Raw genomic sequence first — 27,324 nt, 5'->3', positions numbered from 1 at the left:
TTCACAGCGCCAGGGTTTGTTCCAGGTGGGATTTCGCACTGCCAGGATTTGTTCCTGGCAGGATTTCACGCTGCCGGGATGTGTTCTTGGCTGACAGTGGGGGTTTAAGCTCAATAAAGTCCTTTTTTTTCCAATGAAAACTTGGAGCTGGTGCAAGATGTTCTGGCCAAGCTCTACAGAGTTCTTGGTCCGCATCAGTGATTTATTAGAGTTGTTTTCCTAAAAGGCTGATAAAAAGATCCACCAAACTATTTTAATTCAATTAATAGTTGCTTTTCTCACCCTTTTTTCCCTTATTTAACTTGTTTTTCTTACTGAGAACTGTGAGTCCCTGCATCCCAAACCCTTCAATGTTCCTTTGAGCTCCTTAGCTGGAGCAAACCTGTTTTTCTTTTTTTAATTTTGGTTTAAACACTTTTTTTTTAAATTTTGAAGGACAAAAAATATTTTTCAAATTAATCAGGTGATTTTCTTCAGAAATGTGTCTGATTTTTGAGGGTTTTACTCTGAGCACAGAGTTGGGAGTCAATGTTTGTGCCAGACAATGTTATCTTGTACGTCCCCCAAAGGTGGTGGCATCTCTGCAGGGTTTTGGTGGCCACTTGCTCCTCAGTATGGAGCAGGACGTCCCCACTAGGCTCATCCCCTTTTTCCAAGGATGTGGTTGGGGATTTCAGCATTCCCAAGACAACTGTCACTGTCCAGGAGGGCACTGAGGGTCCCAACAATGCCCTGGCACTTGAACTGTGTCTATGATGTGCAGAATCTCAAATCCACCCTCAGCCCCTACAGCAGCAGAGGATCCCAGGAGTTTCCTGGGAGGGTGGAGAACCCTCAGCAGATCCCTGCTTCCCTCCTGGGAAGGGGGTCTCTCCCACCCCACTGCCTGGCTGCCAGCTCAGGGCGTTATCCCTGCTCCCCCTCCCCGTGTTCGGCCCCCCACGGGTGTTGGCCCCTGGAGCGTCTGTGCCGTGGGGCTCAGCCCTGAGCACATCCCCACACAGCACTGAGCTCAGTTTGGGCCCCCAAAGGGCCCCAATGCCCAGATAATTCCCAAACCCCACGGCTTGGCTGCAGAGAGGTGGATTCAGGAACAACCAGAGTGTTCATTAGCTTTATTCCTCACCCCGAGCTGTGACAGGCTCAGCAATTAATAAGTCAGTAATTAATAACAAGGGAGGCTGCTTGTGGGGGCCAAGCTGGATTCCCCCTGGGTTCCCACCCTGGGCAGCGCCCTGGGCTCCTGTAACATCTCCTGCCCCAGGAATGGCCTTTCTGGATTTGGAGCAAAGCAAACCTGAGCCAGGGGATGAGGGGGACAGAGGGATGAGGGGATGGATCCAAGAGCAGGGATGTGTCATCACAAGGGGCTGGCAGGGCACGGGGAGTGCTGCTGGGTCCTTGCTCCTGTGTCAGATGGCATCAGGGAAGGCTCTGCTTGTGGTCAGTGACTGCAGTGAAGGTGGGAGTGGGGCTGGGCAATGCCCTGGGTGGTCTGGGGGAGGACAGGTGAAGGCACAGGGCCACATGCAGCCCAGGGACAAGGGATTTTTTCCAACCCCGCCCTGAATGCCCATGGAAGAATGGGCTCAGGTTCTGTGTGTGGCAGGGGCTGTGACTGGGGCAGCCCTGGTCCCCAGACCCCCTGGCTCACAGTGTGACCCCAGGTGGGACAGGCAGGACAGGGATGGCTCCGTTTGTGAGAGCCCTCAACATCTTCCTCCTCCTCTGCACCCCCTTTCTCTCCATTTTCCCCTGTGTGAGACCCCCAAGTGCAGGGCCAGGGGTCACACCTCACCATGAACCCCTCAGATCTGTTTGTCCCCACCACAGTGTTGGGGACACCCTGGTGGCAGACACCCAGTGTGGGGGTCAGGACAGTGCCAGGGCTCTGTGCCAGGAGAAGTTCTTGAGGCCACCCAGCCCACACTGCCCCCACAAACCACCCTGGACACCTCCAGGAATCCCTCCTGATCCCCATTTCATCACCCCCTGACACCATCCCAAGAGCATCTTGCTTCTCCATTGTCCTCTTCCTCCTCCCCTGCCTCTCCATCCTCCCAATTTTCCTGCCCCTGCCCCTCAGCTGAGCTCACCAACCCCTGGTGACAGGGCAGTGTCCCTCTCCAGCGGGTGCCTTGCACTCTGCAGCCTCCACCCAAGGGTGCTGGGGGTCAGGGTGTACTGGGGAGATCCAGGGAGGTCTCCCAGACCAGAGAGGGCAGCAAGGTGGGTGCAGGAGATGCTCTTGGCACCATCATCTTGTCCAACCACTGCATGGAGATCAAAACGGGATGGATCCTCTCCATCGGCACTGGCGAGCTGGAGGCCCGGGGCGAGGCAGGAACAGCCCCCAAACCACCGGCACGCCGTGCTGTGGGAATGCGGCAGGATCCCGCCGGGGAGCCTGGCTCTGCCTGGACCTGCGTGCTGCCCACCCCGCCCCACACAGTGCCCGCTCCGATGGGCGCTTTGCTCTCTGCCAGCCCCAAACAGGGTGTGGGGGTCCCTGGGCACGGGGTGACGCGGGAGAGGCGAGGGGTGCAGGGGAGGGAGATGCCCCTCGAGGCACCGCCGGCTCCTCCCGCCCCCGGTGCCCGCGGGGCTCCCTCGAAGCGTCGGGCGGGACCTGCGGAGCTCGGGATCGTCTGCCCTACGGCCCCTCCTTGTGCTCCTGCTTGGACTCCTTGAGCACCTGGAGCCGGAGGGAGAGAGGGACCATCACCCCCGGCTCAGGCTCCTCTCCCGGCTGAGCCTGCCTGGGCTCGAATGAGCTTGGGGATGGGGACAGGGACAGGGACACGTGTGACAGGGAGCTGTGTTCTCTCTGAGCTGCCGGGCTCAGCCCAGCCATGCTCTCAGGGCACTGGGATCACTGGCTCCCTGCCCGGGCTGCTCCTGGGGCTCAGGGATGGTGGCCCCATATACAAGTTTCCTGGGGACACCCCGTGGGCAGAGGGGGTGGAGCGTGGGTGACAAGGATGAGGATTTCCCACCTCTCCATCTCGAGTCTCCACAGTTTTGACCACGATCCTCCTCTTCACGTGGGTTTCTGACACAGATTTGGTGTCCAGGCTGTTCTCTGGGGGACAAGGCCGGGACAAGGCAGTGACACCGTGGCCAGGGTATGGCCCTTCCAGCCACGCTCAGGTGGAGAGGCCCAAAGTAAATGGATTGGGCTGGAAAACCCTGAACCATGGGAGACAGTGGCCCTGGGGACACAACCAGCCTCAGGGACAGTGTTGGCTCTGAGGATGTGGCTGATTTTGGGATGTGATTAGCCCTGGGGACACAGTTGGCACTGGGGACATTTTTGACCTTGGAGATGTCATTGACCATGGGGACATGGGTGGTTTTGGGATGTGACTGAGCTTGGGGACAGGCTTGTCCTTGGGGAGCACAATTGGCCAGGGGGATGTCATTGGCCACTGAGGACGTGATGATGTGATCAGTCTTGGGCACATCAATGGGCTTGGGGACATGCTCAGCCTTGGGGACATGCTCAGCCCGGGGGATGTGTTCATGGCACCCTCCTCCCCCCATCCTGGGAAAACCAGGAGTCCTGGTTCCTTAAGATTCAGAGAAAAACATCCCAGTCCCTCTGGATGGGACAGGGATGGCCTAGGTGGCATCTCCTGCCACAGAGCCCCCAGAAGCCACCCCTGCTTGTGCCACCATCCTGCCCCCCCCAGCCTCACCTCGGACCTGCAGGTTGGAGAAGCTCTGCACGGGGATGGTGATCCTGCAGGAGCAACCAGGGTGTTGGGAAGAGCGCGGGATCCTGCTGCCCCCCCAGCTCCACCCACCCGGGGCTGGGGCAGCAGGGCTGGAGGATGGTCCCCAACCCAGCCGGACACCCCAGAGGGACCACAAGGACGTGGAGTCCCCGCTGTGCCATCACCTGCTCTCCTCGCCCTCCAGCAGCTTGCGGTACGTGGCGATCTCCATGTCCAGGGCCAGCTTGACATTGAGCAGGTCCTGGTAGTCCTGCAGGTGCCGGGCCATCTCCTCCTTGAGGCTCTGGATGTCCTCCTCCAGCCGTGCCACTGTGTCCTGGTAGCCGGCCGTCTCCAGGGCGTAGCGCTCCTCCAGCTCCCGCAGCTGCCTCTCCAGGGACTCGTTCTGGGGGGCCACAAGGGGCCGTGACACCCTTCATGGCCACCTTCTCCCAGGAGCTGGGGGCTCATCCCAGTGTCCATCTCCCACCCCAGGGGAGCCACCGTTCCCCAGCACTGGGGTTCTGGGGAACCCCATGGTGGTGGCAGCTCCCCAAGGCCGTGTCCCCCCTCTTGCACCTCATGGCCATCACCTACCGAGCCCCTCAGAGCCTCCAGGTCGCAGGTGAGGGCCTGCAGCTGGCGCCGGTACTCGTTGGCCTCCTGCTTGGCCGCACGCAGGGCCTCGTTTTGCCGGGCGGCCGCGTCCGTCAGGTCTGCGAACTGGGACAGGGACACGGCCACGGGATGGGACCACGCGGCAGGGATGTGTCCCGCTGGCACACGGCCTGGGGGCACAGCTCTGCTGTGCTCCACAGGAGGGACATAGCCCTGGGAACATGGAGAAACATCCCTGACACGGGCGGGGACAGCGGAGATCCCAAACCCCCTCACCACCCCCCAACCCTGGGTAAGCAACCCCAGCCCCGAGGAGGTGACGTTCCAGGGGGAACAGCCAGGCCTCCCCTCCGTGAGGCCACCAGCTCACTCTGCACCTTGGACTTGTACCACTGCTCTGTCTCCTGGGCGTTGCTGGCGGCCACGGCCTCGTACTGGCTGCGGATGTCGCGCAGGGCGGCCGTCAGGTCTGGTTTGCTGGCGTCCACCTCCACGTGCACCCGCTGCCGGGACAGCTGCTCCTGCAGCTCCCGCAGCTCCTGGTGGGGACAGGGGAGTCAGCACAGCCCCCCAGGCCCCAGGACCCCCAGCCCCCCTGGGCAGGGTTACCTCCTCGTGGACCTTGCGCAGGAAGGCGATCTCGTCCTGCAGGGTCCCCACACGCCGCTCCAGGTCCAGGCGAGCCAAGGTGCCGTTGTCCACGTCCTGTCACCGTGGGGGGACAGAGCAGACAGTCCCAGGTTGGCCCCCTGGGTCTGCTCCCTCCTGAGCTGCCTGGCCATGCCCATTCCTGCCCTCTCCTGCCCAGCTCTGCCCATTGTAACATATCCCAGTCCCTCACTACTCCTGCCCATCCCTGCTCCATTCCTGCCCAATCTCTGTTCCATTCCTGCCCTATCCCTGTTCCATCCCTGCCCTGTTCCTGCCTATTTCTGCTCATCATAACACATCCCAGTGCCTCACTGCCTACTCCTACCCATCCCCACCCCTTTTCTGCCCATTCTTGCCCATCCATGGTCCATCCCTTTCCATCCCTGCCCCATCCCTGCCCCTCTCTGCCCATTGTAACATACCCTAGTCCCTCACTGCCTGCTCCTGTTCACCCCCTCCCCATTCCTGCCCATCCCAAGGAGAGGACAAGATGGGAGCTGAACCCCTGCAGTGCAGGATGTGGTCCCTGCCCTCACCTGCCTGTAGGCAGCCAGGTTGCTCTCGGCCTCCAGCCGCAGGGTCACCTCGTCCTGCAGCCTGTGCCGGAGCAGGGGCACCATTACATGTCTGGTATTGTGACCCCTCTGGCACCATGACCCCTCTGGCACCATGATCTGTCCCTCTCTGCCCACGGACACACCCCCCTGTGTCAACACAGCCCCACAGCCCCAGCACCCACCCAAACCCTGTGTCAGTGCCTGCACCCATCCCACACCCCCTCCACCATCCCACGTTGTTCCCAGGGGTCACCGTGGTCCCCACCACCAGCCTGGTGCACATCAGTGCCTGGTCCCCAGGGCTACCCTGCTCCTGTCTCCATGGCCACCCTGATCCCTGGGTACCCCCCAGTCTCCATCCTGGTCCCAGGGGTCACCCTGGGCCTTGTCACCACCACGGTCCCCATGACATCACCACTACCCCGGCCACATCACCATCCCCATCACCACCGTGGTCCCCAGGACAACCCTGATCATCGTCCTGGTGGCCATCCTGGTCTCTGCTGCCACTTTGGATCTGGTGGTCACCCTGGTCCCCATTCCAGTGGCCACCTTGCTCCTGGTAATCACCCTGACACCCATCCCAGTGGCCACTTTCCATCCTGCTCCTGGTAATCACCCTGACACCCATCCCAGTGGCCACTTTCCATCCTGCTCCTGGTGGCCACCCTGGTCCCCAGAAGTAGCCCCAACTGGACAGTGCCTTACTTCTGCTGGAGGTTGCTGAGGTCCTGGGCCAGGTTGTCCCTCTCGATCTCCAGCCGGGCCTTGGCGGTGCCCAGCTGCTCCACGTGGAGCCGCAGCTCCCGCAGCTGCTCCTGATAAACGTCCCCCAGGCGGGAGGGCTCCTGGTCCCGCGCCTGGTTCAGCTCCAGCACCAGCACCTTGTTCTGCTGCTCCAGCAGCCGCACCTTCTCGATGTAGCTGGCGAAGCGGTCGTTGAGCTCCATCATCTCCACCCTCTCGCTGGTGCGTGTCTCCCGGAACTCCGAGTTGAGCGCCGTGGCCAGCGAGAAGTCCATCCTGCCCGAGCCCAGCCGGGAGGCCGGGTGGGTGCCGCGGGGTCCCCGGTGGCTCCGGACTGGGGGGCTGGCGGGGGGCACCCGGTGCATGGGGGTGGCAGGGCCAAAGCGGTGGCTGTAGGAGGACGAGCGCTGGCTCTCCATGCCTGGGGTGGGTGTGATGTGCCCTCCCGAGGGTTTTTATGGAGCCCAGAGCCCCCGTCCCGCTGGGCGCCCTGGCTCTGGCCGCCAGCCAGGGAGCCACTGGGCCGGCACAAAGCCAGGCCGTGGCGCCTGGCAGGGGTGTCTGTGCCCTGGCATCCAGCCTGGGCACCGTGGCACAGCCCCCTGCACACCCCCGGCCCCCCCGGGTGGGCCTGGGGCACGTGGCAGGGCAGAGATGGAGCAGTGGCCAAGTTCACCCCCGGGGCAGGCAGCGGGTGGGGGTGGGTGCAAGGCCGAGTGTGGTGCCGTGGGAGATCCACACACGTACATGTGAGATCTATATATACACGTGTGGAGTCACCTGCATCTCCACTCGTGTGTGTGTGCACGCCCACAGGCACACACGTGCACGCAGACACCTCCAGAGACACACACACGTGTCTGTCCGTGTCCACAAACACACACCCCGTGTGCAAGGCACACACGTGCCTGCCTGGCACACACGTGGGGACACACACAGTGTGCAGATACACACGTGTGCTGCTTTCCCTGAACACGTGTGCACACACACACACGGGACACACCCAGAGCTGTGCACACGCAGCTCCCCTTCCACACACACACAGCGTGCACAGGCACAGCCACCCTGCTGTGCACACACAGGCACAGCCAGACCAACACACGTGTGCACATGCACACACATGCCCAGTGGCACATGCCCAGTTACCCTTACATGTACACACAGCACACACACACAGAGCCACCCCACCATGCACATGCAGGCACACCCACACGTGGGCACACACGTGTACACATGGGCACACACACGGGCACACACATGGGCACACACACACACACACGTGGGCACACATCCCCACCTGTGAGCACACACATGTACGTATCCTCCCCATAACACATCCCCCAGGACAAGCCCTGGCATGAGCAGCCCATCACTCCAGGCTATTAATTAAGGCCAGGTGTTAATTAAGTGGCTGAAGCCTTCAAAGTCCTTCCCATCCCACTGGATCTGTGGAAGCACTGGCTGGTGGCCCTGGAGCCTGGACAGGACTCAGGACGCCCGTCCCCATCCCAGATCCAGAAGGGACTTATCCCACCATAGCTGTGTGTTCGACCATGTCACCAGCCACATATGCACTGAGTTTGGGGGATCTTTTGCCCCTTTTGCCCCTGTTGACCCATGGCAGGGAGTGGTGAGAGCCAGGGCCGGGTGCCAGGGGGCTTTTCCGGGCGGCTGAAAGGGGCTTTGTGTGGGGCCGGAGCCGTGTCTGCCCGGCACGGCCTGGAGGGGCCTTTGTGCCAGGGCACGGCACTGCCGGGAAACACGGCGGGATGGATCCAGGACGGGCACGGCACTGCCGGGAAACACGGCGGGATGGATCCAGGACGGGCACGGCACTGCCGGGAAACACGGCGGGATGGATCCAGGACGGGCACGGCGCCACCGCCAGCCCTGTCCCCTCCCGGCCACGGCGTCCTGGCCACAAACTGGGACATGGATGGACCTCGGGGACAGCCCGTGAGGGGGATGGGGATGTTTTGGGGCCACCAGCGAGACGTGGTGGCGGCGGGGTGGGTGCCCCGAGAGGCAGCTGGGGTGAAGCTGCGGAGCAGGGGGTCCCTGGGATGCTGCTGTAGGGATGGAGACAGGGACAGGGGCAGGGATGGGGACAGGGATGGGGACTGGCCTTGCTGCTGGCAGCAGGTGGCAGCCGATGGCCGGGAAAAGCTCCTGCCCTCTGCGGGACGGGGACATGTGGCCGGACCGGAGCCACCATCGCCGGGCACCGACAGTGGCCGGTGGGGAGAGCTGCGGCCACGGCCGTGTCCCTGTGGGCGCAATCTGGGAGGACCCAGAGCCGCTGGAGACAAGACTGGTGGGACTGGGGCAGCTCCCACATCCGCCTTTAATGCCCAGAAGCTCCTTGTCCCCAGCCAGCCTCGTGTGTCCCCAGCTGTCCTGGGCCGGTGTCACCAGCGACAGGCACAGTTTGGGGGCACCTACGCACCCCATAGTGGCGCTTGGTGTCCCCAGCCAGTGGCATCCCTGGGGACACGTGCTGTGTGACAGCCCTGGTGACAGGGGACCTCCATCCCTCGCGGGGTGGGGGGGACAGAGCAGGGGCTTTGGGGTCCTGTGTGAGCACCCGCTGCTCCCCAGGGATCGATCCTCTCCCGGCTCCCACGCAGCGAGATCAAAGCACGGGAAGCTGCAAGTGCCGGCGGCCGCGGGAGGCAGAGCTGGGCTCTCCCCCCTCCTCCTCCTCCTCCCCGGCCCCCCCTTAATGAGACAAACGAACTGCGAGTGGGCTGCGAGTGTTAATGAGAAGCTTCCAGGCTGAAGAAGATAAAGGTGAGATGAGTTGCTGCCAGGCAGGGAAGGGGCAGGAGGAGCCGGTGATCCCGGTTCCCGTGGGACAGCGGCACACCCGGAGCTGTCCCACATCCCAGTGCTGCTTCTCCCACCCGTGGTCACCTTTTCCAGCAGCTGGGAGCTGCTCCTGAACCCCAGCTCCTCCCACGGGAGCTGCTGTGGGAGCCCAAAGAGGGGAGCAGGACTGTGGGAGGGGGCTGGGGAGGCCCAAAGAGGTTGTAGGGCTGTGAGGGGGGCTTTAGGGGCCAAAAGGGGCAATAGGGGAGGCTGTGGCTTAAGGGGGTGTCAGGTCATTAGAGGGGCTAAGAAGGCACAAAGGAGACAGCGCTGTCCTAGGGGAGCTGTGAGTGCCCAAAGGGGGTTCACGGGGTTCTAAGGGGTCACTGCCCAGAGTTGGCACCGTGAGGGAATCAGAGCAGGCCTCACCCAGCCTGGGGCTCCCTCTCCACCCCTGAACCAACCCCCCCGAGTGCATGAGGACACAGAAAATGGGATCTGAAGCTGTGTCCTCCAGCAGATCCATGCCCCCACCCCAGCTCCCACCACTGGACACCCTCCTCACTGGCTACAGCTGCTCTGGTGAGTCCTGGCACTCACCTCTGATCCTTGCAGGAGCTCCTGCCCCATCTGCTCCTGGGCTGGGTGGGCTCACTGGAGCCTTGGATTTACTTTGGAAGCCCCCAGTCAGCTGTGGGGAATGGGGGAACACAACAGCACCCCAAAACCACACAGCCTGAACCTGTGCTGTGCCTGCACTGGTGCTGAGAGTGTCTGCATGTCCTGGGGACACGGGGGGTGTGACATCCCAGGGTGCCCCTGCACAGCTCCAGACTGGCAGCTGATGTGACCCCAGGATGCCACATGGATCTGCTGGATGCCTTGGCCCCAGTGCCAGGGCTGCCCCCTCGGCACTGAGCTGGGAATTGTGCTCCCCAGGGGCTCTGTCCATGTGCTTCCCTGTTCCTGGTGCAAACCTGCCCGTGGATTTCAATCCCAGCAGGGCTCTCACTGGGCAGACAGAGGCTCTGGCTGTCACTCCAGCCTGAACCTGGTGCTGTTTGCAGGGAGCAGTCCAGGTGTCTGGATGCTTTTCCAGCAGCTCCCAGCTGCTCACTGGGGGGTGCTGGATTCCTGCCTGCCACAAATCCCTGAGCTGTGTTGGAAACCTGCCCTTCCCACTGCTGGCTCTGCCTCCCAACAAACAAATCACATGCTGGTGTGGATGCAGGAGCAGTTCCCAGCTTCCAGCACCTGTGTGGCAGCTCCAGTCCGTGCAGGGGTGGTTCCTGGGGGGCTGGGGGTGTTATAGCCTGATGGGGGAGGCACGTTTGGTTCTACTGGGAGATTTTTGGGGATTCAGAGGGGAAGGCAGGGAGCAGTGCTGCCAGGTTGGTGGCCGTGTCCCTCCTGGCCTGCACCAGCCCTGGGCTCAGCACCCAGGGCTCAGCTGGTGCCTCCCTGGGGGTTCTGCAAGGTCATGTCTGGGGGCTGAGTTTGGGGGCAAAGTCCTCAGGGAGAGTTGGGGCTGGGGCTGCCTCCATGTGTGGGCCCTTTTGGGGTCACACCGGTGCTCTGGGTGGGGGTGTTGCCCTTCAGGGACCCAAACAGCCGTACCCCACTCCTTCACCAAGTGTGGGAGGTGCTGATTGTTTCCTGTAGCTCTGTCCCTTCCTGCCACATCCCTTCCCTGGCTTTGCTCCTCATGTCATCACCAAGTGTTTAGCTCATTCTCACGAGTGCAGATTGTGTCCCCTGCAGCCACCCCGGGCTCCCTGGGGGGGCCCTGGAGCCTGGAGCAGGCTGAGGAGCTGCCCTGCCCCAGCCTGGGAGAGGGGTCTGTGCTGCCCCTGTGTCCTTTAAGCTCTACCTCAAACATTGGCTCCCAACTCTGTGCTGAGTTGGGCGGGTTCAAAACAGCCCCAGAACCAGAGATGTTTAATCATCAGGTTAATTTGAAAAATGTTTTTCCTTTGAAAAGTGAAAAGCAAAGAAAAAACGGTCAGAACACTGGAGATTTCTGACAGGAGGATGATCCGAGGCATCCAAGTGCCCTCCAGGGGAGATGCTACAACCCGGCCGGTTTCCTGAGCGCCCACCAGCAGCAGCGGCCCAGGTGGGCGAGGAAGAAGATGCCGGTGATGACGGCGAAGCCGATGCCCACGGCCCTCATGACGAAGATGGACTCGGGGTCGCCGGGGCCACGCCGGCGCTGGGCCGGGAAGGTGACGCTGAGCCGGAATCCCGCCACCATCTCGCCGTCCCTCCAGCAGAAGTAGGTGCCCCTGTCGCTCCTGCGCACCCGCAGGATGTGCAGGTGGTTCCCGTGGTCGATGAAGACCCTCATGCCCTTCTCAACACCCACAAGGTACTCGGAGCGGTAGAGCCGGACCGAGTCCTTGTCCCAGCCCACGGTGTGCTCCGGGCGGGCCCCCGGGCACGCGATCACCAGGTTGGTGCGGGAGGGCTGGCTGTGGTACTGGATGGGGACACGGGGCACCTCGGGCTTCTCCCCAAACTTGTAGACGATGTTGGAGATGGACTGGACGCCCTCCTCGGGTGCCTCCTTGGGCGGGCACGGCATGAGGCAGCTCCGGACGGCCACCTCGGGGCTGCGGAGGTGCAGGAGGTGCGGGAAGCTCACGGGCACAGCCCTGGAGCCGCAGGAGGTGATGTTGGGCAGGGAGGTACGGTAGCGGGGGCTCAGCTGGGCGCTCTGCACAAAGCACAGCCCGACGCGCTGCTGCTCCCCCCGCACCCCGCAGCGGTCGCAGCTGCTCCAGTCCCAGAAGGTGGTGAAGAGGCTGAACTGCTCCCCCACGTAGTCGTCCTGCACGTGCTGGCCGCTGTCCAGGAAGGCCACCGTGATGCGCCCCGTGGGCTGCACGTCCACGTCGTAGCCGTAGAAGACGTGCCCTTCCTTGGAGCCGCACAGGTAGTGCCCAGAATCCCTCACCTGGGCCCGGAACACGATGAGGCTGAACATGCGGATGCTGAAGCGCTTCAGCAGGTCACTGCCCGCGTGGACGTGGCTGGAGTCCAGCACCAAGGTGCCGTCGAAGTCCGACAGCACCGTGATCGTGCGGCCACGCAGGTTCTTCTGGAAGTACCAGACGACGGAAGAGACCTCCTCGGGCTTGCACTTGCAGGGAAGCTCGAAGGTCATGTCTGCCAAGTAGGCAACGTTCTCGAACGTCAGGAAGGCGGGACACGCCATCTTCTTGAACACATCCCCTTTCTTCTCAATGGCATAGGCCTGGAGGACACCGACCAGGCAGAGAAGGATGGTGGCTCCCAGCAGGCTCGGCCCCATCGCTCTGGGCCAGCTCTGCCCCAGCAGAACTCATCCAGCCCAGCCAGGGATGTGCTGGGAGAGACCTTCCTGCCCCAGGACAGCCTGGCCTCTGTGACACCTGCTCTGGAACCTTCCTGCCCTCAGCTGCTCTGGAACACTGTCACCTGTGTCCCTGGACACGATGGAGCTGTGATGGGAACAATGGAACTGTCGCCATCTTATGGAATCACAGGGTCACGGAACGGCTTGGGTTGGACGGGACCCTAAAGATGATCTCATCCCAACCCCCAGAGCTGAGGACAACCATCGCCTCCCTCACCCCTCTGGCCACCCCTCTTTTGATGCACCCCAAGGATGCATTTGGCCTTCAGTGCTGCCAGCGCTCGCTGTTGGCTCATGTCCAGCATTTCCTCCACCAAAACCCCCAAAGTCCTTCTCTGCAAGGCTGCTCTCAGCCCTTCTCCCAGTCTGTGCTGATGCCTGGGATTGCCCCAACCCAAGTGCAGCCCCCTCCGCTTGGCCATCAAGTTCTTGTGGTCCCACTTCTCAAGCTTTTCCAGATGGCCCTGGATGTCCCCATCCTTCTGTCGTGTCTCCTGCCAGTGTGCTGAGGGTGGGCTCTACCCTCTGGTTCCTTAAAGGAAACCTGGGGCTGAGCTGGTGAGGAACCTGGTCTGACTGTGAGAGTGGGGTGTGCAGAGCCAAACAGGGCCCCCTCGGGTCACTGGAGCCACCATGGCAAAGGGGCTTCGCTCCCAGCAGTGCCAGCCTGGGAGGTGGGAGTGGGACTGTTGGAGCAGCTCCGGGATGGGAGACACAGGAGTTTCCTGAACTTCCAGTCCTAGGCTATGCCATGTGCTGGAGACAGTGCTCAGTGTGCAATGATTCCTGTAAGGCACTTCAATAACCCAAGACTCCTTTGAGCATCTCCTGGGCAGCCCCTTAGCCCACAGCCTCCCCTATGGCCCTGCACCCCACCCGTGGGCCCCCAAAGGCCCTCTTGGAGGGCTCTGCAGCTCCTTTACTCCTTCAAAGCCCTTCTCACAGAGCCCTGCCCCCTCTCCGTGCCCTCACGGCCCCTCGTACACACATTTCAGGCATTTACAGGCTCTCACTCTCCCCCACCGCGCCCCCCCAGCACCCATTCCCTCAGACACTGCAACTCCCCTGCTCCCGCCGCCGCTTTTAAATGGGCCGCGAAGCCCCGCCCCGCGCCCTGATTGGTCCCGCTCCGCCTAACGACTCCCCATTGGCCGCGCCCAGCCCGCGCCGCGCGGTGCCTCATGGGATCTGCAGTCCCGCGGCCGCGCGAAGCACCATGGGAGCTGTAGTCTCACCGCCCTCTGTGCCCCCTGCCGGCGGCTCCCGGCACAGCGGCGGGTCAGAGCCCCGGGGGTCCGGGAGGGTCCGGGAGGGTCCCGGGACCCCCGGGCTGGGGCTGTGGCCCTTCTGCTCGGGGCTGCGGCCGACAGCCCGGCCCCGCCACCGCCTCTACGCCTGCAGCTGGGATCAGTGCCGGGGAACAGCACCCGGACCTGCCAGGGTTTGGGGGACACACACACACCTGGGGGGACACACACACCTAGGGGGGACACACACAGGCCTGGGACACGCACACACCTGGGGGACATGGACACACACACCTAGGGACACACCCATACCTGGGAGCACACACACACACCTGGGGACACACCTCCACCCCCACCCACCCCTGGGGGACACCCACACACACCTGGAGGTCACTCGCCCCCAACCCCGTGTCCCCAGGGCTCCCATCCTCTGACCCCACCACGGCCACTCCGGACGCAGCCACTGGCCCCGGGCACCCGCTGTCACCTCTAATTGGGTCACATCCTGCCGAGGCAGTGGGGACGGGCGTGTGTGCCTGAGGGTCCCGGTGCCTCTGTGTGGCCTGACCGTGTCCCCCCCTCACAGTGGCAATTCTGTGTCCCCTCCATGAGGCCACCCAGCCTCTGGGGACAGGGACATGGCGGTGGTGGCAGCCGCAGTGTCCCCAGTGGAGGTGGCAGAGGGGCCACAAGCACTTGGAGCCAGGGAGACCCCTCCTGTCTGGGCTTGGATGAGCCAAGCGGGGTCTGGGGGTGGTGGCAGAAAGACCCCGTCCCCATGGTGGGGGACACCGGGGACACAGACAGCAGACGGGGAGAGGTCACAGCTCTGCTTTACCATGTTGTCGCCCCGGGGGGGGCAGGCCGGCGGCTCCCTCCGTCCCCCAGCTCAGCCCCCAGCCCGGGGCCGTGTGGGCACTGCACGTCTGTACATCGGGACCCCCCCGCCAGACCCCCGGCACCGCCCCGGGGAGGGGAGAACAGCGGGGATGGGGCATCAGGGGCAAGGAGGGGCTCAGCCGGGGGGGGGGGGGGTGCAGTGGGGCAGCATGGGGGGTCCCCCAGCCTTTTTGCCACCCCCTCAAACCCTCTGCAGCCCCAAGCCCTCAACTGGCAGCCGTGGGGTGAGTTAACGGGAAAAGGGGGGTTTGGGGCGCTGTGGGAAGCTGAAAGCACCAGGTGGGGGGGATCCACGGGCTGGACCATGGCAGGGGGATGCTGTGGGGGTGGGAGGGAGCGAGGGAAGGCCGTAGGGGCTGTGGGGCAGCAGGGAACTGAACCACGGCACAGGGACGCCGTGGGGTTGGGCGTTCGGGGGGTGCCGTGGGGCTGAACCGCGGCACAGGGGTGCTGTGGGGCTGGGGGGTCAGGGGCGTGCCGGGGGCAACGTTGTGGGTCTGAGGAGTCAGGGGCGTGCCGGGGGCGATGCCGTGGGTCCAGGCTCAGTCCGAGTAGATGATGAAGCCGGAGAAGGTGCTGTACTTGTTGTTGTTGCCGCCGTGGGCTTTGCCCCCGTCCAGCTTGATGAACACCTCGTCCCCCGCGTCGAGGTGCAGGATGACGCTGTTACTCGCGTAGTCGTAGTTCTGGTCGGCGTCCTGCGCGATGGCGCTGGCCCGGACCTGCCCAGGGGACACCGCGGGACCGGCTCAGGGCACGCCCCGGCCCGCGGAGCCCACGGGACAGCCCCGGTCCCAGCTCACCCGCAGCCAAGGGGTTGCACCCCTCTGGATCCCCACCCGAGGGTGAACAGGTCCCGCATGGGTGAGGCTGCTCCGGGTATCCCCCAGAGCCTCTCCCTGACCTGGCAGGCACAGATAAGGGACCACGGCTCTGGGTTTGGGGGGGGGACCGTGGCACGGACATGGTGCTGTGACACTTGGAACCGGATGCAGAACCACAGCTCTGGGTTCTGATGTGGGACCACAGCTCCGACATGGGACCCCAATCTGGGTTGGGATGCAGGACCACAGATCAGACATCGCTCCAGACCATCGCTCCAGACCCAGACATGGGACCATGGCACACAGACAGGACCCCGACTCAGGATTTGGATGCAGGACCCCAGCTCAGGGACAGGGCCCCAGATCCAGAGCCAGATGTGGGACCACATCTAGGACACAGGACCCCAGCTCCCAATTCAGATGTGGGATCACAGCTCCAACATGGAACCCAGATCCGGGTTTGGATGAAGGACCCCTGCTCAGACACAGGACTCCAGCTTTGGATTTTGATGCTGGACCATGGCTCAGACACGGGGCCCCATCTCTGGATTAGGATACAGGACCGTGCCTGGGGCACAGGACTCCATCTCCCAGCCCAGCCCCAAACCAACCCGCTGAATCCCACACATCCCCCAGTGCTTCCCACGAGCTGAACAAGGACCACGAGCGTGTGGCAAGGGCTGAGCTCAAATCCCCCCCAGGCCCCCCCTCACATGGACCCCAGCCCGCTGCGGGGCGGGATGCTCCCCCCACAGAGCTCTCCTGGGAGCCGGGATGTGCCGGGAGGTGCCGGCAGAGCCGGAGGAGCCGTCACCGCCTGGAGAAGCGGCTCCGCGGCTGGACCCGCTGCCGCTGCAGAATTCTTTGGGTAATCAAATCTCCGCCGGCGCCTCGCGGGGAGATCGCGGCGCTGGGTGACAGTGACAAGGCGGCTGCTGAAATCCCGAGTGAAATGCAGAAGCGCTGCGCCGGGAGAAGGTGCCGCTAATTACAACCGACCAGAATCGGCTCTTAATTGCCTCGCGCCGGGCGGCAGGCACCGGGGTCTGGGAGCAGCGGGAACGGGAGGACTGTGCCCACAGTCCTGTCCTTTGCCCCCAGGACAGGAGTCCCGGGTCTGCTGCTCCTCGGGGATGCAGGTGCACCAACCCGAGTGCACGGGCGGCGATGGTGTGGTCAGATGCTGTTAACTCTGGAACCTACTGATGGCCCAGCTGGGGATCCCATAGGATTTGCTCTCACCCACCCAGCCTCGTGCCACCACCAGAACTGTCACCCTGTTCAAAGCCACCCCGTGTCTTCCCTGCCACCACGAGTGTCCCCGGGGAATCTCCGTCGGTCACAGCACCACAATCTCCAGGGGACGCTGCCTCTCCCAAGGAAGAGGAGAGGGGGAAAGAAGCATGAGAACCAGGAAAAAACAGGTTTGGTTCTTGCCATGGTCCCCCCCGTGGCAGCCGGAGCCGCCCGGTGCCATCCGTCTTCCCTCGTTAAGGAGCCGCCCCGTCACCGCTTGCCTGCCAGCCCTTCCCTAACCAGGGAAGATAAATGGCAGCGCTGGGCCCGGGCTCCCGGCACCGCGCTGGCACAGGAGGGGGGGCTGCCACCCATCCCCGATGGCCTCACCCCCCTCGTCCTCCACCGCGCCTCAGTTTCCCCGTGGCACAGCCATGGGGTGGGAGCCCCGGGGGTGACACAGCCCCGGCCCCGACTGTGCTGTGCCCGCTGTCTCTGACCCCAGTGACAGGGCTGGGGGTGTCCCTGGCCCTGGGGACACTCTGGGGTGGTCCCCAAGGGGGTGGGCTGCACCCAAGGGCTTTCTAGGGGTGACGAGGGGCAGTGGGGCACTGCCATGTCTAGGCCGAGCCACTCACGGTGACACTTGGGGCCTCGGGCACGTCGTGTGCCCCACGTGCCATGGCCACCATGGCCCAGGACCCCGAAGGTGTGGCAGTAGGTGTCCCCCAGACCCCCAGTGCAGCAGCAGATACCCCCCAGGATCCCTGGGCACAGCCCTGAGAGCCCTCCAGGACCCCCAGACATGGTGGTGGGTGCCCTCCCAGCACATCTGGGCACAGCACTGGTGCCCCCCCAGACCCACTGGGCATAGCAGCGGGTGCCCCTCAGGACCCTTGGGTGCAGCAGCAGGTGCCCCCTGGCCCCCCAGGCAGGGCAATGGGTGCCCCCAGGACCGCCTGGCAGGTCCCTGTGTGCCCTTGGGGACTGTCCCCACTGGGGTCCCCTGGGGCTGTGCCCCTCCCTGAGCCATGGACGGCCCTCGCCCCACCATGGGGACCATGGGGGCCCCAAAGCCACCCGGTGCCACCCCCTGTCCATCTATCTGTGTGTCCATCCATCTCCCCCCCCTGCTGCCCCTCGCCTCAGCTACGGGCTAATACAAATAATAATTAATGCTAATTAACCACCAGCAGCAGCAGCTCCCCTGGCTCTCATTAACTCCAGCCCTGACACAAGGTGATGGGCTGCCCCCAAACCAGCAGCACGAGAGGAAATTTGGGGGGCCCCCCAAGTCCTGACTCCCTCCAAAGGTGCCAGATCAGTGCTTATCCACCAGGCTCCCCCCAGCTTGCCAGGGACAGGGATTTTTTGGCAAAAACCCCTAATTAACCCCAATTTTTAAATTATTTGGGGCATTTTTGGGGGGAACTTTGTCATAGATATCAGCACGGTGATGCCCTGTTAGTAATTAACAAGCAGTTAATTAAGCTGCATCACCCGCCCAAGTGCAGCTCCTCTCGACGAGGGGCTCCCCAGCTCCTGGACATTTATCCAAGAACATCGATATCCCCCAGAGTTGGGGGGTGGGGAGGTTTGGGGTAGTCCCCAAATACGTTTTGGGGGAGGCAAATGGGTCAAGGTGAGTTTTTGGGGTGCTCAGTTCAGAGTTACACGGATGCTGCTTGGGAGGAAGAGCCAGCAGTGCCAAGCAGCGCTGGGACACCCCAAAATTTGGGGCTGGAGGGTGGGAGAAGACAAAAAAAAAATCCCAATAAAAGGAAATTTAAGCTGTTTGCATGGAGAAAAGCTGCCGAGCAGCTCCCGCTCGGAAGGGCTCGGAGCCGAGGGGTGAAGTGCAGTGGCTGTGACAAGGCTCCTGCCTACCCCTACCCCCCCGCTGCTTTTTGGGGTGAAAACTCAGTTTTGGGTTAATTCGGGGTCCCACATCCTCGGGACAAGGAGGCACCGCAGGGGGTGATGCCGAGGGAAGCGCTGGGAAGCGGGAGCGGGGTGGGGTGGGATGGATCCCGGCGAGGATGCCGGGCTGCGGTGACATCCAGAGAATGGAGCTCGGGTGACAGCTCGGGGGTCACAGCCACGTCTTGTCCCTTGAGTCGTGGCCGGGAGGGCACATGGGATGGGAAAGGAGCGCCTGAAAACGCGGGAGGGGGCAAGGCTGAGTCTTGGGATTGGGGGGTTCAGCAGGATGGGGTCGGGGGGATGTGGGAGCGGGGAGGGGGAAGGAAGGATGTGTCCCCCCCGGTGTCCCCACACAGCCGGTCAGGGGTGGGGACATCTCCCCTGGTACAGCAGCAGCAGAACCAGCTCTGGGCTGGGGGTGCAGCCCCCCAAAAGCGGGGCAGGCACTGCCCCCCTCGAGGCCACCACAGACATTGTCCCTGTCCCCCCCCAGGGACCCCAGCGGGGACAATGGCACGGCCGGGGGGGGCAGGACACCCCGGGGGTGCTGTGGGGGTGTCCTAAGGCACCCCAAGGCACAGCAGGGCACATCTCTAGGGCCAAGGAAAGGACTGAGGGACCCTCGGGGACATGTCAGGGTGGGTGGTGACTGTCCCCAGCACTGGGACAGGGACGGGGCACCCGGGGGAGTGTGTTTGGGGATGGGAGGGGGATGGGGCTCTCTGGGATGGGCACCCCGAGCACATCACTGTCCCTGGGAGAAGGATGGGGCACCCCAGGGGTGCTCCTTTGGGGTAGGGAGCAGGACAGGGCACCCCGGGGGTGCACCCAGGGCCCATCACTGGGAGAAGGATGGAACATCCTGAGGGAGCATCTCCGGGGCTGGGAGAAGGATGGAGCACGCTGAGGATGCAGCTCCAGGGCTGGGAGTAGGGCAGGGCACCCCGGGGGTGCACCCAGAGCCCTCCAGGTCCCGGGAGAAGGAGAGGGCACCCCAGGGGTTACAGATCCATGGGCAGGAGAAGGATGTGGCACCCCGGAGATGCACCCAGAGCCCATCACTCCCTCCAGGAAAGGGACAGAGCATCCTTGGGCACATCCCTGGGAAAAGGACAGGGCATTCCAGGGTGCAGCCAGAGCCCATCTGCACGCCTGGGAGAAAGATGAAGCACCCCGGGGGTGCATGTCTGTGGCTGGGAGAAGGATATGGCACCCCAGGGGTGCATCCAGAGCCCATCATTGCCGCTGGGAGAAGGATGTGACACCCTGGGGAGGCATCCCTGGGGCTGGGAAAAGGATGGGGCCCCTAGGGAAGTGCACAGAGCCCATCATCAGCATGGGAGAAGGATGTGGCACCCTGAGGGTTCGTCCCTTGGGCCAGGAGAAGGATGGACCACCCACTGGGTGCATCCCTGGGGTTGGGAAAAGAGTGGGACCCCCCAGGAAAGCACCAAGAGTCCACCATCAGCACAAGGGAGAAGGATGTGGCACCCTGGAGGTGCATCCCTGGGGCCAGGAGGAGGATGGAGCACCCGGAGGGTGCATCGCTGGGGGCAGGAAAAGGAGGGGGCACCCCGAGGAAGAACCCAGAGCCCTTCTCCGGTGCTTGGCAGGGCCAGCACCGCTCCTGTGCCCGCGGAGGGAGCCGGGATGGGCAGCCCTTACCTGCCCGTTCTTGCAGAGGTCTGCCCACATGCTGGTGCCGTCGCCGCCGCGCATGAGGACGTGGTAGGTGAAGAAGTAGGTGCCGGGGATGGCGCAGGTGAACTTGCCCGAGGCAGCGTCGTAGCTGTTGCCCAGGTTGGTGACCACGTCGTCGAACTTGAGCACCTCGTAGCCCTCGTGGGGGTTCTTGAGCCCGGCGTAGAAGGCGACCCTCGGCACTGTGCTGTAGGTGGCCGCGCTCACCGCACCCGTAGCCCCCGGCCCCGGCAATCCCGGCGGTCCCGGTCTTCCCGCTTCCCCCCGCGCCCCCACCGGCCCCGGCGGCCCCGGTTCTCCGGGCGGTCCCGGCGGTCCCGGTTTCCCCGGTCTGCCCGGTTTTCCTTGCGGACCTTGCACCAGCGTGGAGGGCGGCGGGAGGGGGCCGCGCTCGGCGGGCTGCGGGGGGGCGGCGGGGCCGTAGGGCTCGCAGACCATCCGGCAGGTGCCCAGCATCTCGTAGCGGCCGTCGGCCCCGGCGGAGCTCACCAGCACCGGGATGAGCACCACCAGCACCAGCACCATCACCACCCCCGCCGCGGCCGCCAGCAAAGTTTTGCGGCCCAGGCTGAGCCGCCGCCCGGCCGGGGCGCGCTGGCGCCCGGGGGAGGGAATGGTGCCGGCGGGAGGGAGCAGGGCGGCGGCGGCGGGGGGGTCTCGGGGCGGCGGCGGCGGCTCCGTGAGCTCCGCTGGCTCCGGTGCGCCCCGAGCCGCTCGGGACACGCCCACCCCGACCGGGAAACGCCCACCCGGCCATGGACACGCCCATCCATCCCCGGACACGGCCGTGGTCGGTGATAACCACGCCCTGGACACGCCCCTGCCACGCCCACCCGCGACCACCGGTGCTCCGTGGGAAGGGAAACTGAGGCGGGGGGTGGATGGACCCCGGGTGCCCCCCTGACGCCCCCACCAAGCGCTCGGGACCCCTCGGTCACCCCGGGCCTCTGTCCCCTGTCCCCACACGATGCCACCCCCAGCCCCGAGCACCCCCCAAGCTGGGGACACCCCAGGGACCAGTCGCCTCACCCTAACCCTAACCCCACAAAGGGCACCCACGGGGGATGGTCCCCACGGCACAGCCAGGGCCCATCCCACCTCCCTGCCTCAGTTTCCCCTCCCTCCGCGCTCTGGAGGAGCCCCACACTTTGGGACAGCCCGAGTGACACCCACGTGGCCCGAGCATCCATCGCGGTCACCCGCGGGGTCCGTGGGCTGGGGCGTCACCGCTGGTGGCAAAGGCCACTGTGACAATGGGGCAGCCGCGGGTGCCACCGCGGGGGTGGCCGGGCCCCCCGGAGGGCTGAGCCCCGGCGGGCTCACGACATGGGGACACGCTGCTGCGCCCGCTCCGTCGCCTGCCATCTCCATCAGCCTCGGCGGGGACAGCGGGACGCGATGGCAAGTGACAGGCGCCGCCAGCGCCGGGGGTGAGCGAAGGACGCAGGGAAGGCGGGGGGGACACGGACACACGGGCGGAGAGCAGCCCGGGGGCCACTCCCAGTGCCGCCCGCTGTGGCCTCGGGTGACAACACCGAGGTGGCATCAACCCTAATGGCACCTATGAGGTCTGTGGGGTCATCGTCCCCCCCACCCCCAAAAAACAACACCGGGGGTGCATCCCCTCTTCCACTGCCACACCTGTGCAATGTCCCCAAACCCCAGGGGACACACGGGGGACAGACCACTCCCTCCAAAAGAGGGGGGACCAAGGGGACGCTCGGCAGCCATCGATCGCCCCCGCGTGTCCCCGGGCTCCCGCAGAGGCTTTAATCAGCGAGCACAAATCAATTAGCTACCTTTAAGGAGGCAATTATTCCTGGGGGCATAACGAGACGGGGGGGGAGGGGAGGGGACAGTATTTTGGGGTGGGGGCACTGCCAGCATCGTGTCCCCCCCTCAAAGCTGTCACCATCATGTCACCAGCTGCTTTCCTGGTTCTTTTCTCCATCGTTATCGTCTCCCCCCCCATCCCCCCGCTCCTCGTTATCTTTCTTTTTAACAAGCGCCTAAAAATACGCCGCGGCGAGGTCACGGGCTGCGTGAGTCACCGCCGGCGCGGGGACGGGATGGCCCGGGTGGGCAGGGGGCTCTGCGTGGGGACAGGGTGGCCGTGGCGGGGACATGAGGGGTGGGACAGACACACCCTGGTTGCATCAGGGCACTAGTCTCACCTGGGGGGTCAGAGGACATCCCTGGTCTTGGCCACTGCATCCTCACGATGGGGACACAGCCCCAGGTCACCTCACTGCTGCAGGACATTGTGTGACACGGCCACCACCCCAGGCCACCTCATCACCCTGGGCAATCCTGTCCCCATGGCACGGCCACCAGCCCAGGCCACCACATCCTCAGCCCGGCTGCCGAGCCAGGACAGCTTCAGCACCACCTCGGGACGGCAGCGCCCCGTGGGTGGAGACAACACCCCAGGCGACACCGGCTGGGGACCCTGAGGTGATCGCTGTCCCCAACCCTTGCACAGGGAGGGGGTGCAGCGCAGCCCCCCGAGCCGGCTCCATCCACCTGGGGATGGACAACAGAGCGGGGAAGCTCCAAAGGGCCACGTCTGGGAGCGCAGGAGCAGGGAAAGGGATGAAGCTGGGAGGTGGCAGCGGTGACTCCAGTGACTGTGGTGGCAGCAGTGGCCGCGGTGGTGGCAGTGGTGGCATCAGTGTCGCCAGTGGTCGTGCTGGCAGCGGTGGCTGCAGTGGCTCTGGTTGTGGCTGCAGTGGTGGCAGCACCTGTTGCAGCGGTGGCAGCAGTGGCTGTGGTGGGTGTGGGAGCAGCAGTGGCTGTGGGGGCTGCAGGGACAGAGGCTGCAGTAGTTGTGGGGACAGTGGTGGCTGCAGCAGTGGCTGTGGTGGCAGCGGCTGTGGTGACAGTGGCTGTGGTGACAGCGGCTGTGGTGACAGCGGCTGCAGCAGTGGCTGTGGTGACAGGGGCTGTGGTGACAGTGGCTGTGGTGACAGCGGCTGCAGCAGTGGCTGTGGTGACAGGGGCTGTGGTGACAGGGGCTGTGGTGACAGGGGCTGTGGTGACAGCGGCTGCAGCAGTGGCTGCGGCGGCCCCGCTCGCCGCCACCGCTCCTCTGCAAAGGTTAAGCAAACAGCAGCTCCCGCACAATCGATCCCGGCTGTTTGCTTTGGCAGCGCGGAGCGCGGGCGGGGGGCGGTGCCGGGGGACGCCCACAGCAGAGGGGGGGCAGTCGGTGCTCCGGGGGCGCGGGTTTGGCCGGGGGGCGGCTGTACCTGCTGCTCTCTGAGGGGCTCCTGGAGGAGGATTTGGGGAAGGGCGAGGGCAGCCGGGCAGGGGGGTTGTGGGGCTGGGCTGTGCCTCAGTTTCCCCTCTCACTCTGCCCACAGGACCACGCGTGGCCAGGGGCACAGGGACATTGTGCCCCCCACACTCTCCACCCAGCCCCGCCAGCTGGGGGTCAGCCTGGGTGAGCTCAGCCCAGGGGTGGCTGTAATTACCTGGGCTCAGCTGTAATTAGCACTCGGAGCTGGACACAACACACGACCCCGATGTTGGCCTGGGGAGGGAGTAGCCATTCACAAACTGCCCCCAAGACCCTTGTGTGTCCCCAGGGTGGGGTCTGAAGGGGCCATGGGAGGGGAACACTCAGGTGTGGACAGGGAAGGAGGTGTCCAGTCCTTGGGCAGGACCCCTGGGGCAATGGGAGCCTCTGTCCAGACTGTCCGCTGGCCTCAAGAGAGGACACCAGCCACCCCAGCCACCAACCTCCAGGCCTGTGTCACCTCCAGGCCTGTGTCACCTCCATCCCTAAGAAAGGCCACTCCAACCACCTTGTTAGGAGGCAGAGGTTATTAAGAAGAGGAATGAAGAAGTTTTCCGGGCTGTGGAAGCCCGGGGAGATGCAGCACCAGCACGGATCACTATGGGAGCAAGGGAAGACCCCACGGACCAATCCCGAGGTGGTGACCCTGGAGCTGGCCAGTGGGCTGGCTGGCTAGCCACGGCTGGCTGGTTGGCCAGTTGGTGACTGGCCAGCTGCTTGGCTGGTGGGCTTAAAGGCCAACTAGGTGGCTGTTTGGTGAGCTGGGTGGTCGGTAGCCAAGTGGCTCACTGGCAGTGGGCTGGCTGGTTGGGCTGGGTGGTAGATGGCCATAGGGTGGGCTGGCTGGCTGGTGGGTTGGTTGGTTCATTGGCCAGCTGATTGCCCATCTGGCTTCTTGGCTAGTTGGCTGGCTGGCCAGTTGACCAACAGGCTGTTTGGCTGGCTGGCCGGTAGAGCACCGGGCTGGTTGCCTGTCCAGCTGTCTGTTTGTCTGTCCGGCCAGTTGCCCAGTTGGCTGGTGGCCAGGGGCTGGCTAGCAGGCCAGACAGCCGTGTCAGCCCTGGCCCCGGGGACAGCGACGTCCCAGCCCAACGCCGGGCACTGTCCCTCGCCCGACGGAGGAGCCCGGCTGCAGGCGGGGGTGGGGCAAGGTGTGGGTGGCACATCCACCCGTCCCTGTCCCTGTCACGCTGCCGCTCATTACGGACACGGCGGGGCCCGTCACCCTCCCGCCGCGCGGCAATTAAGGGCTGCCAACACCGGCAGTTAATTAGCGCCGGCGGTGAGCGCTGCGAGGTGACGGCTGAGCGGCTGGCGAGGGGACGGGCTGGGGACGTGTCCCCCCGGGGGCACGAGGGGTGGGAGTAGCGGGGACTTGGGCTGCTGGCACCAGCTGTGCTGTCCCCGGGGCGCCCCACGGGCGGCGTGACACGGCGAGGGGTGCGCAGTGACAGCGGGGACAGCGACGGGCCGTGCAGGGGTGGCACTGGGAGTGTCCTGCGCGGTGACGGTGTGTGACACCCCGGGCCGCGCAGTGACGGTGACAGTGGGTGACACCCCGTGGGCCATGCAGTGACAGTGACAGTGGGTGATACACTGCAGGCCGGCAGTGACGGTGACAGTGGGTGACACCCCGTGGGCCACGCGGTGACATGGCACTGTGTGACAGCCCCTGCGCCGGGCACTGACGGTGACTCTGTGTGACAACCCACGGGAGCTGCAGTGACACTGCGTGGCACCCGGCGGCCCCGCAGTGACAGTGACACCCTGTGCACTGCGCGGTGACAGTGACACCATGTGACACCCCGGGGAGCAACAGTGAAGCTGTGCAGCACCGCGGGGCTGTGCTGTGTGACACGAGTGGGGCTGTGCAGCCACGCTGACACTGTGTGACACCCTGGGGAGGTGTGCAGTGACAGCGACACTGTGCCACACCCCAGGGACCGTGCAGGGACGGTGACACTGTGCTAACACCATGCAGTGACAGTGACACCCGTGACAACAGGCACCGTGCAGTGACACTGGTGACACCAGTGCCAGGCAGCGATATCACACTCAGACCCCCCCGGCTGTCCCTCCTCGTGGGTATTGAGCCCCCCAGCCAGCTCCCACCTGGGGCAGTCCCCACTGGGGGATGTCACCCTGTCCCTATAGCCCATAGGGGGACATCTGCACCCCGTGGGTGTCCCATGATCGGGTGCTCCAAGGAAGAGGGGGGGTTCAGGAATGGGATGCACGGGAGAAGGGTTACACTAAGGGGGAAGTGCCAGGAAAGGGGGCGTAGTGGGAAAAGGGGTGCTCTGAGGAAGGGATGCACTGGGGAGGGGGTGCAGCAGGGAGGGGGTGCGCTGGGGAAGGAGGTGCCCCAGGTAGGGGTGCTCTGGCTCGGAACGGGGTGCAGAGGGAGGGGGTGCAGTAGGACAGGCTCGCCTGTCACGAGCCCCCGGCAGCCGCAGCGGAATCGATCCGGCCGCCAATTTGCACAGTCAAATATTTGGCTTCGCGGCTCTGCTCGAGCCGCCCCGGTGGGCGCGGGGGTGACGCTGCTCCGCGATCGATGGCGGGACGTGGGGCGAGCAGGGCCGGGGGTGTGGCGGGGCTGGGGGCCGTGGCACAGCACCCCTCGGAGCCCACCGAGGGGGCAGCACCCGTGTCACGAGCGCGGGGTCTCAGCCGGCGTGTCCTTCAGGGTGTCTCCTCCACGGGCATCGATCGCGCTGTCGATGCCACCCAGCCCACGGAGCTGAGCGTCTGTCACCGGCGGGGGACACGGGCTTGTCCCTGAGGGGGTTTGGCTGGGAGATGGGAGGGGGACTAGGGACGCTGGAGCAATCCTGGGGCAGCACCCACAGCTGGGCCGAACAGCAACAGCCCCATGGCCAAGCGCCCGGCTCCAGAGCCCTTCCCCGGTGGGTGCCAACACCCGGGCACGCAGCCCACACGGGGGGCTCAATCCCCAGCTCCGCCCAGAGCCCCCAAACCAGGCCCCCACCAGCCCCACGGACAGCCCTGTGCTTCACCATCCCCTGAAACCAGTCGCTCCCTCGGCCCCGCTAAACTCGTTAGAGAACGTCAGCCGGGCGGGAGCGAAGCGCCAAATGCGATTACGGCCCCGGCTCGCCCTCTCCTTCCACCCCCGGCCCCATTTATCGCGGAGGCGAGCGGGAGGGAGGTGGAATCAGCGCTTATCTCGGCCGAGAAATCGCGCTCCGGCCCTGATTTATGGCTGGCTGGGAGGGACTCCGGCATCGCCGAGCAGTTAAGGAGCATTAAGAGCAGGGAGGGGGTGTTGAAGGGCTCCCCCCACTTCGGGGATGCTCTCTGGGGCTGCACAGCGACCGCTGGGTCTCTCCAGATGGGTGTGACATAGGACCTGTGGGTGCACTGTGGGGCTCAGGGGAGGGCAAAGGAGTGGGAAGGGTGTCCGGCCCCTAAAAGGGGCACGTGCTGGCTGGGGACACTCTGAGACGGTCCCTGTGCCTAAAGGCTGGCACTGGGGACAGCCAGGACACTGCCTCACAGGGCCGAGCCCGGGAAGGAGGGTGGGAGCATCCTGGAGGATCCAGGAGACCCCTGCGTGCAGGGAGGAGGGGCGGGCAAGGGCTGGCAGCACCCACCCTTCTCAAAGTGTGGGGACAAGGGGTGGTAGTGGACACAGGGGTACCCCAGGGGGAAAGCACTGGCACAGAGAACCACAGGGG

General features: G+C 64.5%; 3 protein-coding genes across 3 annotated transcripts; all 3 read right to left on the bottom strand.

The window, feature by feature from the left end:
- Nucleotides 1–1,086: 1,086 nt before the first annotated feature.
- On the bottom strand, nt 1,087–6,708 carry LOC113983133 (glial fibrillary acidic protein). Its single transcript, XM_027711961.2, has 9 exons — nt 6,251–6,708; nt 5,522–5,582; nt 4,944–5,039; nt 4,712–4,873; nt 4,314–4,439; nt 3,902–4,122; nt 3,699–3,742; nt 2,997–3,082; nt 1,087–2,695 (listed from the first exon to the last, which is right to left on the bottom strand). Exons 1-9 carry the CDS (start codon nt 6,706–6,708, stop codon nt 2,654–2,656), a joined length of 1,296 nt encoding a protein of 431 aa, XP_027567762.1. The 3' UTR covers nt 1,087–2,653.
- Nucleotides 6,709–11,030: 4,322 nt separating this feature from the next.
- On the bottom strand, nt 11,031–13,509 carry FAM187A (family with sequence similarity 187 member A). Its single transcript, XM_039384028.1, has one exon. The coding sequence runs from the start codon at nt 12,408–12,410 to the stop codon at nt 11,166–11,168; it is 1,245 nt and encodes a 414-aa protein (XP_039239962.1). The 5' UTR covers nt 12,411–13,509; the 3' UTR covers nt 11,031–11,165.
- Nucleotides 13,510–14,556: 1,047 nt separating this feature from the next.
- Nucleotides 14,557–21,045, bottom strand: C1QL1 (complement C1q like 1). The gene is made up of 2 exons (XM_027711956.2): nt 20,290–21,045; nt 14,557–15,363 (listed from the first exon to the last, which is right to left on the bottom strand). The coding sequence occupies exons 1-2, from the start codon at nt 20,848–20,850 to the stop codon at nt 15,184–15,186; spliced, it is 741 nt and encodes a 246-aa protein (XP_027567757.1). The 5' UTR covers nt 20,851–21,045; the 3' UTR covers nt 14,557–15,183.
- Between the last annotated feature and the right edge of the window lie 6,279 nt (nt 21,046–27,324).

The sequence above is a fragment of the Pipra filicauda genome, unplaced genomic scaffold (genome assembly GCF_003945595.2).
Source record: "Pipra filicauda isolate LSUMZ 115617 unplaced genomic scaffold, ASM394559v2 scaffold336_size1087642_pilon, whole genome shotgun sequence".
NCBI classification, from domain to species: domain Eukaryota; kingdom Metazoa; phylum Chordata; class Aves; order Passeriformes; family Pipridae; genus Pipra; species Pipra filicauda.
This window is presented reverse-complemented; position numbering and strand designations above follow the sequence as displayed.